The sequence below is a fragment of the Carlito syrichta genome, unplaced genomic scaffold, assembly GCF_000164805.1.
Source record: "Carlito syrichta isolate Samal-C Ts95f unplaced genomic scaffold, Tarsius_syrichta-2.0.1 Scaffold246956, whole genome shotgun sequence".
Taxonomy (NCBI): Eukaryota; Metazoa; Chordata; class Mammalia; order Primates; family Tarsiidae; genus Carlito; species Carlito syrichta.
In genome coordinates, this window is record NW_007191052.1 from 29545 (window position 1) to 43652 (window position 14108).

The window sequence follows — 14108 nt, forward strand, 5'->3', positions numbered from 1 at the left end:
TTTCTCAAATGTTCTATTGCACAGAGATAAGAGATCAGGGTGAGAAAACATACAATTACAGGGAGACTATTAGGAGAAACTCTGTTTAAGTCACCTTGAACTACAATGTCATGTACTGTTGGACACCGATTTTGCAACCTCATGGGCCCACAAGTTAAGCAATAGTAGAGTCCTTCCTCCTATCTTGACCAATGACAGGACTATTTTCTATACTCTGTGGAAGCCCATGTAATTGCTTAAACAAATGCTGTCACCCTGATGACATGGCTGTAGCTAAGTGACAAACAGAAACCTCCCATGGACTGAACCAATAGCAGATCATGTCAGAGAACTGGAATAAGAATCTCAACAGCAGATTTCCAAAAGTTTTTCATTTTAAAAAGACTGAACATACCAGCTAAGTATAGACGTTTTTGAAATATAAATGATAAGGATATATGCATAGCACATTTAATAAATATTTATTAATGATGATATCACAGATACTTAAAATTTTCCTATGTATTTTACTTCAGTGTGTATTATTATTTTAAATAAAGGTCCTTGCTATATTTCAAGATATAAGAATAAGCAGCATGCCATTCAATCAGTATATGCAAATAAAAATCAGAAGAATTAGATAACAAATTTAACAACTTGTTAGCTGCAGTTATGTAATACGAAATAGAATAAAGTAATAGGAAGTTTATGATTCATTGCCGTTTTGACCTAAAAAGTTTAGAAGTTTGGTTTCTAGTATATCTGATAGAAAAGCATTAAATAAATATATCATAAGTAAATTGTTGAGTTATTTGAAAGGAACATTCAGAGGTTAGAATTCCTATACTTTGCCTTATGTCTCTCTTCATAACCACTCAAATGATTGAGAACTAAAATTAGCATACAACCGGTTCTGTGGCTCAGTCTATAATCCCAGCACTTTGGGAGGCTGAGGTGAGTGGATTACCTGAGCCCGCGGGTTCGAGACCCCCCTGAGCAACTTGGCTAGCCCTCATCTCTGCAATAAAATGAAAATTAGCCAGGCATGGTAACATGTGCCTATAATTCCAGCTACTTGGAAGGCTGAGGCAGAAGGATCGCCGGAGTTCAGCGGCCACTGCACTCCAGTCTGGGTGACAGAGTGAGATTACAACTCAAAATAAATAAATAAATAAATAAAATAAAATGAGCATGAACACTATCTCCTTTTTCACGGCGAAGTATGTTAGTGCTTTACATTGGTAAACCTGAAACTAAAGTATTACAAGTTTGAATTATCAAATTATCCATTTTTTTCTAAAACATATCTTAAGTTACTTTCAATAGATAATTGTGAAAATGGAGATAGCAGTAAGTACAGTAAATTTATTTTAATTAGTCCTCTAGAAAATGTGCTAATTTAAGGAATTTTTTATTTTATTTTATTTTTTAATCAATATTTTTTATTATGATATTGTGGGGTACAGTTAAGTGTTAGGTATACAAATATGCTTTGTTCAGGCACCCTTGTTGATAAGAGGTGTTTCCCCGTGCCCAGACAGACATTTACTACCATTATTCCCTCTCCCTGCCCCTCCCCCCCACAGTTTCGCACCACTGTCAGTCATTTTCTTATAGTATTATGTTGAATGTTCAAGGTCCACTATATGAGTGAGAACATGTGATACTCAGATCTTTGTTTCTGTGAGAGATCACTCAGGATTATAGACTCTAGTTCCATCCAGGTTGCTGCAAAATTCATGATTTTGTTCTTTTTTATGGCAGCGTGGTATTCCATCGTGTATATGTACCACATTTTTTTAATCCAGTCCTCTTTTGATGGACAGTATGGTTGCTTCCAGGTTCTTGCTATTGTGAACAATGCTGCGATAAACATATGTGTGCAGGTATCTTTTCTATAGAGTGATTTGAGTTCTTCAGGGTATATTCCCAGTAGGGGAATTGCAGGGTCGTATGGGAGGTCAATATTTAGAGCTTTTAGGAATCACCATACTGTTTTCCACAGAGATTGTACTAGTTTGCACTCCCACCAACAGTGTAGAAGTGTTCCCTTTTCACCAAACCCTCTCCAGCAACTGTTATTTTTTGAGTTATTGATAATTGCCATTTTGACTGGAGTTAGATGGTATCTCAGTGTGGTTTTGATTTGCATCTCCCTGATGGTTAGTGAGGTTGAACATTTCTTCATGTGTCTGTTGTCTGCTCGAATGTTTTCTTTTGAGAAGTGTCTGTTCATATCTTTTGCCCATTTTATAATGGGGTTGTTTGTTTTTTTCTTTTCAGCATGTTTGAGTTCCTTGTAGATCCAAGATGTTAAGCCTTTGTCAGACCTGGAGTTGGCAAATACTTTTTCCCAGTCTGTGGGCTATCTCCCTGCTCTCTTGATGGTTTCTTTGGTTTTGCAGAAGCTTGTCAGTTTAATGAGGTCCCACTTGTCTATCTTCTCTCTTATGGCCGGTGGGTTTCTGGTTTTGCTCAGGAATTGGATGCCAGTTCCAATTTCTATGAGGGTATGTCCTTCATTTTCTAAGGTTCTTATGGTTTGAGGTTTTGCATTTAGTTCTCTGATCCATTTGGAGTTAATTTTTGTGTATGGAGATAGATAGGGGTCCTGTTTCAATCTTCTGCATGTGGTCAACCAGTTTTCCCAGCACCATTTACTGAATAGGTTCTCCTCTCCCCAGTGGTAGGTAGTGGAGGCTTTGTCGAAGATGAGTTGGTTGAGAAATTGAGGTTTTGCTTCTGGAATCTCAATTCTATTCCATTGGTCTATGTGCCTGTTCCTGTACCAATACCAAGCTGTTTTGATTATTATAGATTTATATAAAGTTTGAAGTCTGGTAATGTGATACCACCTGCTGTGCTTTTATTGCTGAGGATTGTACTGGCTATTCTTGGTTGTTTGTGTTTCCATATGAATTCCTGTGTTGTTTTTTTCTAGGTCTGAGAAGAATATTGCTGGTAATTTGATGGGTATTGCATTAAATCTGTAGATCGCCATAGGTAAGATGGACATCTTCACAATGTTGATTCTTCCAATCCATAAGCATGGAATATTTTTCCACTTGTTTGTGTCATCTTTGATTTCTTTGAGCAGTGTTTTGTAGTTTTCATTGTAAAGGTCTTTCACGTCTCTGGTTAGGAAGATGCCAAGGTATTTCATTTTTTTGGTGGCTATTGTGAATGGAATTGTGGTTTTTATTTGGGTTTCTGTTTGTTTATTATTGGTGTAAAGAAATGCGGTTGTCTTTTGCACATTTACTTTATATCCTGAGACTTTGCCAAAGTCCTTTATCAGTATAAGGAGGTTTTTGTCAGATTCTCTTGGGTTTTCAAGGTACACGATCATGTCATCTGCAAAGTGAGATAGCTTGACTTCCTCTTTTCCTATTTGGATACCCCTGATTGCCTTCTCTTCTCTGATTGCTCTAACCAGGACTTCCAATACTATATTGAACAGGAGGGGTGAGAGTGGGCATCCTTGTCTTGTTCCAGTTTTCAGGGGAAATGGTTCCCGTTTTTGTCCATTTAGGAGTATGTTGGCTGTGGGTTTCTCATAGATGGCTTTTACTATTTTGAGGTATGTTCCCCATATGCCTAGATGTTCAAGGGTTTTTATCAAGAAGGGGAGCTGGATTTTATCAAAAGCTTTTTCTGCATCTAATGATATAATTATGTGGTTTTTCTTTTGACATCTGTTGATGTATTTAATTATATTTATGGTTTTACGAATGTTGAACCAACCTTGCATCCCAGGGATGAAGTCTACTTGGTCATGATGGATGATTTTTGAGATGTGTTGTTGAATCCGGTTCGCTAGGATCTTGTTGAGAATTTTAGCATCTATATTTCATCAAAGATATTGGCCTGTAGTTCTCTTTCTTTGTTGGGTTTTTACCTGGCTTGGGTATCAATGTGATGTTAGCTTTGTGAAATGATTTGGGGAGAAGTCCATCTTTCTCAATCGCCTGGAATACCTTCAATAGGATTGGTATAAGCTACTCCTTAAATGTCTTGTATAATTCTGCTGGAAAGTCATCTGGTCCAAGGCTTTTTTTTTATAGGTAGTTTTCTTACTACATAGTCAATTTCCTTGATTGTTATTGGTCTATTTAGGGTCTCAATTTCTTTTTGTTTCAACCTAGGCAGGTTGTGTGATGACAGAAAGTCCTCCATTTCTAAGAGGTTTTCAAGTCTGTTTCCATACAAGTGTACATAGTAGTCTCTAATGATCTTTTGTATTTCTTCAGGGTCAGATGTCACTTCATCTTTTGTGTTTCTGATTGTGTTTATTTGGGCTTTTTCTCTCTTTTTCTTAGTCAGTCTAGCTAGGGGACCATCGATCTTTCTCATCCTTTCAAAGAACCAGCTTTTTCTTTCATTGATTTTTTTGTATTATCTTTTTGTCTTCTGTGTCCTGGACTTGGGCTTTTATTTTGGTGATCTGAATTCTTCTGCTGAAATTAGGGTTTTTATGGTCTTGCTTTTCCAGCTTCCTTAGGTGGCTTGTTAGGCTATTAATTTGTGATCTTTCCATTTTCTTCTTGTGTGTTTGTAAGGATATAAATTCTCCTCTTACTACAGCTTTCGTGGCATCCCAGAGATTTTGGTAAGATGTTTCTTTATTTTCATTTGTTTCCAGATATCTTTTAATCTCTGTTTTGATTTCATCATTGACCCAGGAGTTGTTTTGCATCATGCTATTTAATGTCTATGTCTTTGTGGGTTTGGGGGGGACCTTGTTGGTGTTAATGTTTATTTTTATTCCACTGTGGTTCGAGAAGGTGCATGGTAAAATTTCAATCCTTTTAAATTTGCTTATGCTTGAATTATGGCCAAATATGTGGTCGATCTTAGAGTATGTTCCATACCGTGATGAGTAGAATGTGTATTCTGTGGTCTTTGGATGGAGGGTTCTGTAGGTATCAATTAAGTCCATTTGATCAAGAGTCATATTGAGATTTCGGATCTCATTGCTGATTTTTTGTTCTGATGATCTATCTAAGCTGTGAGTGGGGTATTAAAGTCACCAGTTATGATGGTATTGGAGTCGATGTGCTTTTTTAGTTTACATAGGAGCTGCTTTATGAAAGTCGATGCTCCTATGTTCGGTGCATATATTTTTAGGATGGATATTTCTTGTTGATGGATTGAACCTTTTATCATTATGTAGTGGCCTTCTGTATCTTTTTAAATTTTTGATAGCTTAAAGGGTATTTTGTCTGAGATTAAGATCGCAACTCCTCCTTTCTTTTGTGTTCCATTCACCTGAAAATTTGTCTTCCATTCTCTTAGTTTAAGTCTGTGAGTATCCTTTCTAGTGAGGTGAGTCTCTTGAAGGCAATAGATTGTTGTCTGGTGATATTTTATCCATTTTGCCATTCTGTCTTTTCAGTGGTGCATTTAGTCCACTCACATTCAAACTAATTATTGAAATGTGAGAATTGATCCCTATCATAATGTTCTTACAGAGTTGTTGTTCTTATTTGTGTGTTGTCTTTCTTTTGGTTTTAGAGTTGGATCATGTGTGTTGTTAAACTTTTACCTGTACTCCTGTGAAGAAAGTTTTTGTTCTCTTTTCCTTTTCTTCTGTGTTTAATACTTTCTTAAGTGTTTCTTGTAGAGGTGGTCTGGTGGCAGCATAGGTTCCTAGGGATTGGATATCTGGGAAAGATTTTAATTCTCCCTCACTGATGAAGCTTAGCTTGGCTGGGTAGGTTATTCTCATTTGAAATTGTTTATCTTTTAGAACTTTGAATATGGGGCTCCAAGTTCTCTTAGCCTGGAGGGTTTCTATAGATAAATCTGCTTCTATTCTAATTGGTCTTCCCTGGTAGGTAGTCTGACCTTTTTCTCTTGCAGCCTTTAGGATTTTTTCTTTTATACCTACTTTGTTTAAGTGAATTATTATGTGTCTGGGAGTTGGTCTTCTCATTTGTTGTCTTGCAAGGGTTCTCTGAATCTCTTGTGTTTGAATTTTTTCATCCTTGATGAGATGAGGGAAGTTTTCTTGAAATGTTTATTCCAGTGTGGCTTCTGTTTCTCTCTCTGCCTCAGGAAGGTCAATTACTCTTAGCTTCAGTCTCTTCAAGTGATCACTCATCTCTTGAAGGTTTTGTTCTGTGTTTTTGAGCTTCTTTTCTATGCTTTTGACAGTTTGGGTTAGTTCTGTGTTTTGGTCTTCGAGTTCTGAGATTCTTTCTTCTTCTTGGCTAATTCTGCTTTCCATGCTTATTAGTTTGTTATTTATTTCCATCACAGTATTTTTTACTGCTGTTATTTCTGACATCAGCTCCTTCCTATTTTCCTCTTGTCTCTCCTCAATTCTTTTTTATTCTCTCTATTAATGTCTTGATGTCTGGGTTTGTTGCATGTGACCAGTCATTCTGGTGGCTCTTCATTGTTTATGTTCCGGAGTCTGTTTTCTCAGTGTCTGATCTCCCAGGGGTCTGTGTGAGACCTATATTATTCTTTTGGTTTTTCTTCATTTGTGTGTTTTATCCCCTCCCTACTTTTTCCTTCCCTCCATGTCACCATCTTCTTTAATTCTGTTTTTCAGGGGTAGAGGGATTGCTTTTACTTCTGTTTGTTCAATCTCCTACTTTTCTTATGTAAGCCCTCTTACTTTGTTCAATTCTGGAGTTGCACTGTAGGTTGGGGGTGGTCCTTTTTGCAGTTTTGAGATTTACTTAAGGGGGGAGCTGTGATTCAAAATCTATCTGCAGGTCCTGGTATCCATTGACAGGTGTATGGATAATCTGAGACCCACTTCCTACTGCCTTGGAATATGTCCATGCAGTGAGGCTGTAGGTTTACTCCCTGAAATAAAATGAGGTTAGCAGAGGGAAGAGAATGGAGCAGGCGGGCGGAGGGAGAAGAGGGGGGTAGAGAGAGAGAGGAGTAAGGGTGGAAACAGATGAGTATATCAACAAATGGAGAGAGACCTAAACTGAAACACATAAAAACAATAGACCACGACTACAGACTAACCAGTTCCATACAAAGAAAATTAAAACATACAATGATGCTAACATACAAGCTAACCAACCACCTCATTGGTGTGCTGTTCCTCTATACAAAGATATGGTTTACAGAGAGGAGAAAAGAGAAGAAAAGGAAGAGAAAAAAAGGAACAAAACAATAGGAATAGAATCAAGTCATTAAACTAAGAGAGCCAATCAAACACACTCTGAGACTTGTCCTTTAAGTCCAATGTCCTTTCAGCTCTTATTTCTAGCTGTCTTCCCAAGCTGGTAAATTAGTTCACAGTTGGAGTCAGTTACCCCTGGCCTGCTGTGAAGGACAGTTCAGATCACTCCCAATTCACCACTCAAATCTGGCCTGTGTCTGTTTTTCCTGTTTTGGTATTGTTACCTTGAATCGCCAGCAGGTGGTGCTATCTCAGCTGCTCGCCCCAGAGGTGGTGGATCCGGACAGGCACCAGGCAGAGGCCGGAGATGGGAGCCTGCCTCAGGGCACACAGGAGGAGACCCACAGCTGGCAGGATGTCAAGTTGGCAGCAGAGTTGGCAGCGATCCCAGCAGATCTTTCCTGCAGGGACTTCAAAGACTGAAGTCGTGGATTGCCTCAGGCACGGGTGGCACGATGCACTATGGCTGCCACGGAGGCCTCGGTGGAACCAGCGGCTGCTGTTTCTGTGGCTACAGTGGCTGTCCAGACCACTGTGATACCCCAGCAGTGGTGACGGCCGAGCTCCGTGTGAAGAGCAGACTGCTGACGTTGGGATCCACAGCCCCTGGCGAGAGAGCCAACGACCCTCTGCGTTCTCCTTTGCAGAGGGTCTCATAGACCAGGCTGCCCTGTCGCCATCTTGCTGGAAGGACTTTCTTAAGTGAATGACTACAGGAATAGGTTATTATAATGTATAAAATAATAAAGCAATCCTTGAATCAACAAGTATGATAAAAAATTTTTTTAAAAATCAGGAATATCAGAATGTAAAGCTCTTCTTCACAAAATAATGTCAACAAATAAATATAGAAAGAATGATAGAAATTAGTTTGCAAGCACCCATTGCCTTAATTATTTCAGACAAGATTTATTAATCTATGCTAAAAATCATTGTGTGAAAGATTGGAAACAAGATACTCTAATCCCAAATAATTCCCTTCACAGATTATGTGTTAATTACAAAAAAGAAAAGGAGTGTTTGCAAAGTTGAAATGTGGCAAACACTTCCTTAGCCAAGAAATCATACTTACTGTCACCAAATATCAGAGATAACATACTTTTTAATGTGATGCACTGTGAAGGATTCTATATCAATTCTGTAGTTCTCCCACTGAAAATGTTTGACCAGAACTTAACCATTAAAGAAGGAAGCAAACAACTTTGAATAGCAAAGCCTCTGACATGAATTCTTTGAAAACAGAAATATAGAGAGAAGATAAAAAATAAAAATCAATTAATGACTCAGGGGTAGGGAACGTAACAGGAATATTTTCAATACTCTAAGGAAATCTACACAATTGTTTAATCAGAAGTTGTCTTTCTGCAGACATGGCTGCAGCAAAGTAACAAACAGAAATCTTGGACTCATCAGCAAATTTTTTTGCATTAAAGGAGACTAAATGGTTATGAAAACTAAAAGCAATGTATGATCATTGATTGGATGCTGGGCTGGAGAGATTAAACACTATAAAGTTAGTTTGGAGAAAACTTTGGAAAATTTGCATATGGATTATATATCTAAAAATGTGCTGTATAAAAGTTGAGTTTACTGAATAAGATCTTTACACTGGGCCATGCGTGGTGGCTCAGTCTGCAATTCCAGCCCTTTGGGAGGCTGAGGCGAGAGGATTGCCTGAGTCTGGAAGTTTGAGACCAGCCTGGGCAAGTTGGTGAGACCTCTTCTCTACAATAAATCACCAAAAATTAGCTAGGAGTGGTGGCTTGTGTCTGTAGTTCCAGCTACTTGAGAGGTAGAAGTATCGCCTAAGCTCAGCAGGTGGAGGCTCCACTCCAGCTTGGGCAACAGAGTGAGATTCCAACTCAAAAAATCTTTACATTATATTTACACAGGAGGATGTTCTTGTTTTAGTGATAGGAGGATTGCATATTTGTCGGTGGAGATAAAGCAAATGTAGAAAGTGTCAAAAACCAGTGTATTAAAGAGTGTATGGGTATTCATTATACATTTTTAAAAATTTATTTATGGTAAAATAAGTTTTCACTTTTCAAAATAAAATGTTGAAAAAGTACCAAAAATTTTCTTATGTCATAACAGTGTATGTAGTAAAAAAAAGTACAAGGCTGGGGTAAACTTCTTAAGCATCCAAAACAAGTATCATTTTCCTATGCAGTTGGATAGCTCAGCAAACAAAACAGGCAAAAAGTCCTGCCTTTGTGGAACTTCCATTCATTCTTCTTATTTCTGATCTTCTTCTTTTTTTTTTTTTTTAGTTGGAGTCTCATTCTGTTGCCCAGACTGGAGTGCAGTGGCTGCCCCGGCCACCTCGGCCTCAACCTGCTGGGCTCCAGGGATCTTTCTGCCTCAGCCTTCCAAGTAGCTGGAACTACATACAGGTGTGCGCTACCATGCCCAGCAATTTTTTTTGATTTATTGTAGAGATGAGGTCTCGCCAAGTTTCCCAGGTGGGTCTCGAACCCGCAGGCTCAGGCAATCCACTCACCTTGGCCTCCCAAGGTGCGGAATTACAGGCTGAGCCACCGAGCCTGGCCTTCTGATCTTCTTTATCTATTAAATGGGTGAGGGTGGGGAACAGAAATAAATGCTGAACTTGACATCTTAAGGTCTCTTTCTATGTATTACATGCTATTATTTCAGATGGATGAATTTGTTATGAATAGATATGATACCTTGGTTAATTTTTACCACTTAGAAAATCTATAAAACATATTGTAATAAGAACACATCAACAACACACACAGCTCATAGTAGAAAATTGATCTATCAATTCCATTGTTCATATTATTAAAGACCCACAGTAAGTTGCTGTTGAAATTTTATAACTTTATAAATATGCTAACCTGAGAGTTTGGTATGTTAACTTCAGATAAAAGAAAAAGTGAATTTTTAAAAAATTTTCTTTATTTGTGGGTCTTGTAGTCTCCATCTTTTTGAAGTATCAAAAGAAATTCCATCACTATTAATAACACACATTGCCTCAAACAGAAAATGAAATATAAAGTTTTAGTTCAAAACTAAATTCAGAAGTGATAGCCAAACATGACCTTTTTTATACCTTTAAATAGATGCCGACTCAATAAAATACACATTTTTATTTTTTAAAAATATGAATTTTTTAAAAAATAGAATTCATAGGAAATATTTGAATAACAAATTTATGTGCCGTATAACTGGTACTCGGCCAGAATAAATATACTTCTCTAGATACTGCATATTGATTTTTAAGGTTGTTTATGTGCTGAATTCAAATGATAGATTAGATAAAATGTGGGTTGTTTTGTTTTTCTATCCATTCTTTTTTGTTTTTCTTTTGCATTTATCAATGTTATTTTTCACATATTTTTCTAGTTTGTTGTTGATGCTACAATAATAATTCAGAACTCTCTAGAGTCTCACTGGATTTGTATTTCTTTTAATTGTCCACCTTTATGTCTTTATGTGTGCATGTATTAGGGAGATGCTGGGGAGGCATTTGAAAATATATTTTCTGTTGAATACACTTGCTATTCAAGTCAACTGTAATGTCCTGGGAAAGTAGAAGGAAGGAAAGTGGGAACTTTCATATTTATTGTTAATGAGATATCTTAGAAAGCTAAGAACATTGAGGTAAGAAAGGAGAAATAAGATATAACTGTGAAGTGGATACTGGGCTTTGATTTTATATAGGGAAGATGAGGGAAACGGAAGGATATTTTTCTAGACAGAGAAAATGGAAATCAAATGTACTTAAGTCACGAATAAAGCAGGGGTGAGAGTGAAATATTTTTTAGAACCAAAGAGAGGGAGGGAAAAGGAAATAGTGTTGGAAAGTTCCTTCTAAAATAGAAGAGAGCCTGAGTCCGTGGATTCGAGACGTGCCTGGGCAACTTGGTGAGACCTCATCCCTACAATAAATCAAAAAATTAGCCGGGTGTGGTAAGCGCGCACCTGTAGTCCCAGCTACTTGGAAGGCTGAGGTGGAAGGATCGCCGGAGCCCAGCAGGTCCAGGCTGCGGTGGCCGGGAGCAGTCACTGCACTCCAGTCTGGGCGACAGAGTGAGACTCCGACTCAAAAAAAAAAAAAAAAAAAAAGAAGAGAGATAGGGAGTTTTCACATGCCTCTGAGCAAGAGTACTTAATTGTTTTTAAATATAGAAGAGAGGAATGAGTTTCAGCAAATACAATGAAAAACAAACTTTCTTTTCCTTGACTCTTTGGTAAAAGATAGGCAGGAAATGGGGAGACCTTGCCTCCTTTCCTTCTTTTCTTTCCTTTTAACCTTTTTCCCCCTCTCTCTATTGCACAACGGCACTGTGGGAAAGCTGTTTCCAGCCAATAAAAAATAGGAAGTGAAAGGAACTTATATTTGTACTTATGTCTGAGACTTGGTCAAGTTATGAAGCAGATAAAGTATAGCTTAGGAAGGTTCACTGTCTCCTTTTCTCTGGATTTTTCTTCCCACACTTCTCTTTCCACAGGCACCCTTCTTTCTGCTCTCTTTATTGCATAACCTTCACCTGGCCTGCTCTTTCTGGACTAGCCTCACCTCCTACCAGGTCTGTCCCAAAACTTAAAGCAACTAGTTACTCTCCTTAAATGGTGAGAGGCTGACATCTAGGCTTCCTTATCACAGTGATATATAACTTTGTCCATCATCAGGGCTCCACAAATGCTGGGGGAAAGTTTGTAAGAAGGATAAAGAAAGGAAGACAAACAAGGAAGAAAGGATGAATGGTTTAGTTGTTATTCCTCTTGTGAGTACCTGATTTTTAAAAGGCTATATCTGGAGTGGAAAGCTAACCCCCAAAGAGCTCTTTAATGGAGAAATTCATGTCATGAAATTGACCCTATTCCCGAAATCTTTAATGTGATGATTGGGAAGATCTCCCCACTTTCCTTCACTTGAGGCTGTAAAATGTAAGGACAATTTCCATCTCTTGAAATGTCTTAATCTTCCTCCACGTAGACTAGTTTCAACTTATAGCACTGGGTTTCCAAGTTTCCAAATGTAAGTAACATATGTAGTCACGTTAATTGTTTGTGGTTAGATGCTCATAAAATATTACCACAGCAACTCTGGGAGGCTGTATTAAGTAGAAATACATGCAGTTGCTGAGTTCTGTCAAGAGATGGTGCCATTTATACGTACAATAATACACATTCTTTAAATTTAAACAGTTTTTCAAAAGCATGAATATGAAAAGATAAGTGTACTTTATGTTTTATTAAGTTTGTATGCTTTCAGTAATCATTTCATATATCATATTTTCTGATGTTTTATTTTGTAACTTTCATTGGCTACTATTTCTGTTAGAAGCAGTTTCATCAGTTACTAAGAAAAAGGAAAAAAAAAACTTTAACATGAAAAAGACAACCCCCCTCCACAAAGTTATTCCAACTGTATTTTGATTCAAAGTTGTATAAAGAGAAAGGGTTAGATAAAGCTTCTGAGATGCTCCCAAATGAGTCTTCTGATTGTGAGCTAGCCTAGTCAGAGGCCACTTTAGAACCACAACTATTTGATGGGAATTATCCCTCAATCATGAGAAAATGGCTTTCTAATGATATTTTTTGCTTTTCATTCTATGACAGCTTCTCATCAGTCCATAAATGCCCATGGCTGGTTCTGTCAACATTTTTTGGTTTGTAGATTATGTGCTTTATGAGGCAAAACATAGCAACACAAACATTTAAATCGCCCCCACATTTTACAGCCTTGACTGTTGTATTTTATATAAAGGCCACAAAATGAATATTGTCATTGATGAAAATTGGATATGCCCGGAGTGCTTCTGCTTACTGAAGTTGCAAATGGAGCAGACTAAGAAATCAAAAGCTTATCCTGAGAAAGGTGAGTGAGGAGTAAATGCCTCATAACAGTTAAAATTGTCATTTCTAGAGGTCAGAAAAAATCAAAAGGAAAAGGGGGTGTTTTTCTTCATTTGGGAAATTTGATTTCCAATATTACTTGAGCACAATATGAGTAACAAAAGTTAAAAAAGGAATAGCATAGTTTCAATTTTTCAGAAAATTAATTAGTATGAAGAACTTAAAAATAGTTTTAAAATATTACTATAAGCTAGAATCTGTTTTGGTTTGCTTTATTTTGTTTCCTTTCTTTTGGTTTTTATTTACCATGAGACTATAGATTTTATCATTAAAATACAACAAAACTTGTTCAATGTTCCTCAAAATGCTTCCATGATGATCAGCATTCAATACAGACCAACATACTGTAACTATACAGTATATACTTCAATCTGGAAAGTAAGGGATTTATGCTTTGCAGACCGGTGGGACATTTATTAAGCCAATTCTAATCTTCCTAGCAGTTGTATATTACCTTGAGCCTTCACCATTCATCTAAAATAATACTTTTTAAAAAACTTTATTAAAACTCTAGCAAATAGCTGAGAATACTCCAGCAAGGCCAAAACAACTGTCAAGGAGTACCTCTATATAAAATGGACTAATTTCTGACAGGCAAACTTGAAACTTAGATTTTTCAGGGTGACACTTATAACCAGCCATGCTTTGTTGGACAGTAACTAGTTACTAGATCATTCTTCCCCTTCTAATAGCTTTGATACCTATAAGAATAAAAGTTGTTCAGAGACTGAGTTGGTCTTTTTCAGAGTGAATTACTCACATGTGCTTGTAAGCAACAGTTAAATGATATAAAAAAGAGCATAGTTATATTTCTTTTACTAAATAATTAATAATAATATTAATAATTTTTATAGCATTTTCTTCTTTATGATTTTTCCTGGGATTATGCCAGTTACTTGATATATTTTACCTAATTTTATACTCTAAAACATTGATGAGAGCACTATTGTAATATTTAAGTCCAGCTTTAAGCTAATCATATGAATAAAAACTTTTCCACTTAGTGTATAGTCTCTGTAAAATAATCATAATATAATTTGTAAGTGAATAAAATGAACTTCCTTAGAAAATGTTGATAGGTATCTTTTAT

The 14108-nt window shown here is 37.0% G+C and overlaps 1 protein-coding gene across 1 annotated transcript in view; it reads left to right on the plus strand.

Moving 5' to 3' along the window:
• Nucleotides 1-12899: 12899 nt before the first annotated feature.
• Nucleotides 12900-14108, plus strand: part of ASIC5 (acid sensing ion channel subunit family member 5) — a 30286-nt gene continuing 29077 nt past the window's right edge. The window contains exon 1 of the mRNA XM_008051946.1: nucleotides 12900-12980. Coding sequence (XP_008050137.1) covers nucleotides 12941-12980 — 40 coding nt within the window. The 5' untranslated portion in view covers nucleotides 12900-12940. The remainder of the gene's footprint in view (nucleotides 12981-14108) is intronic.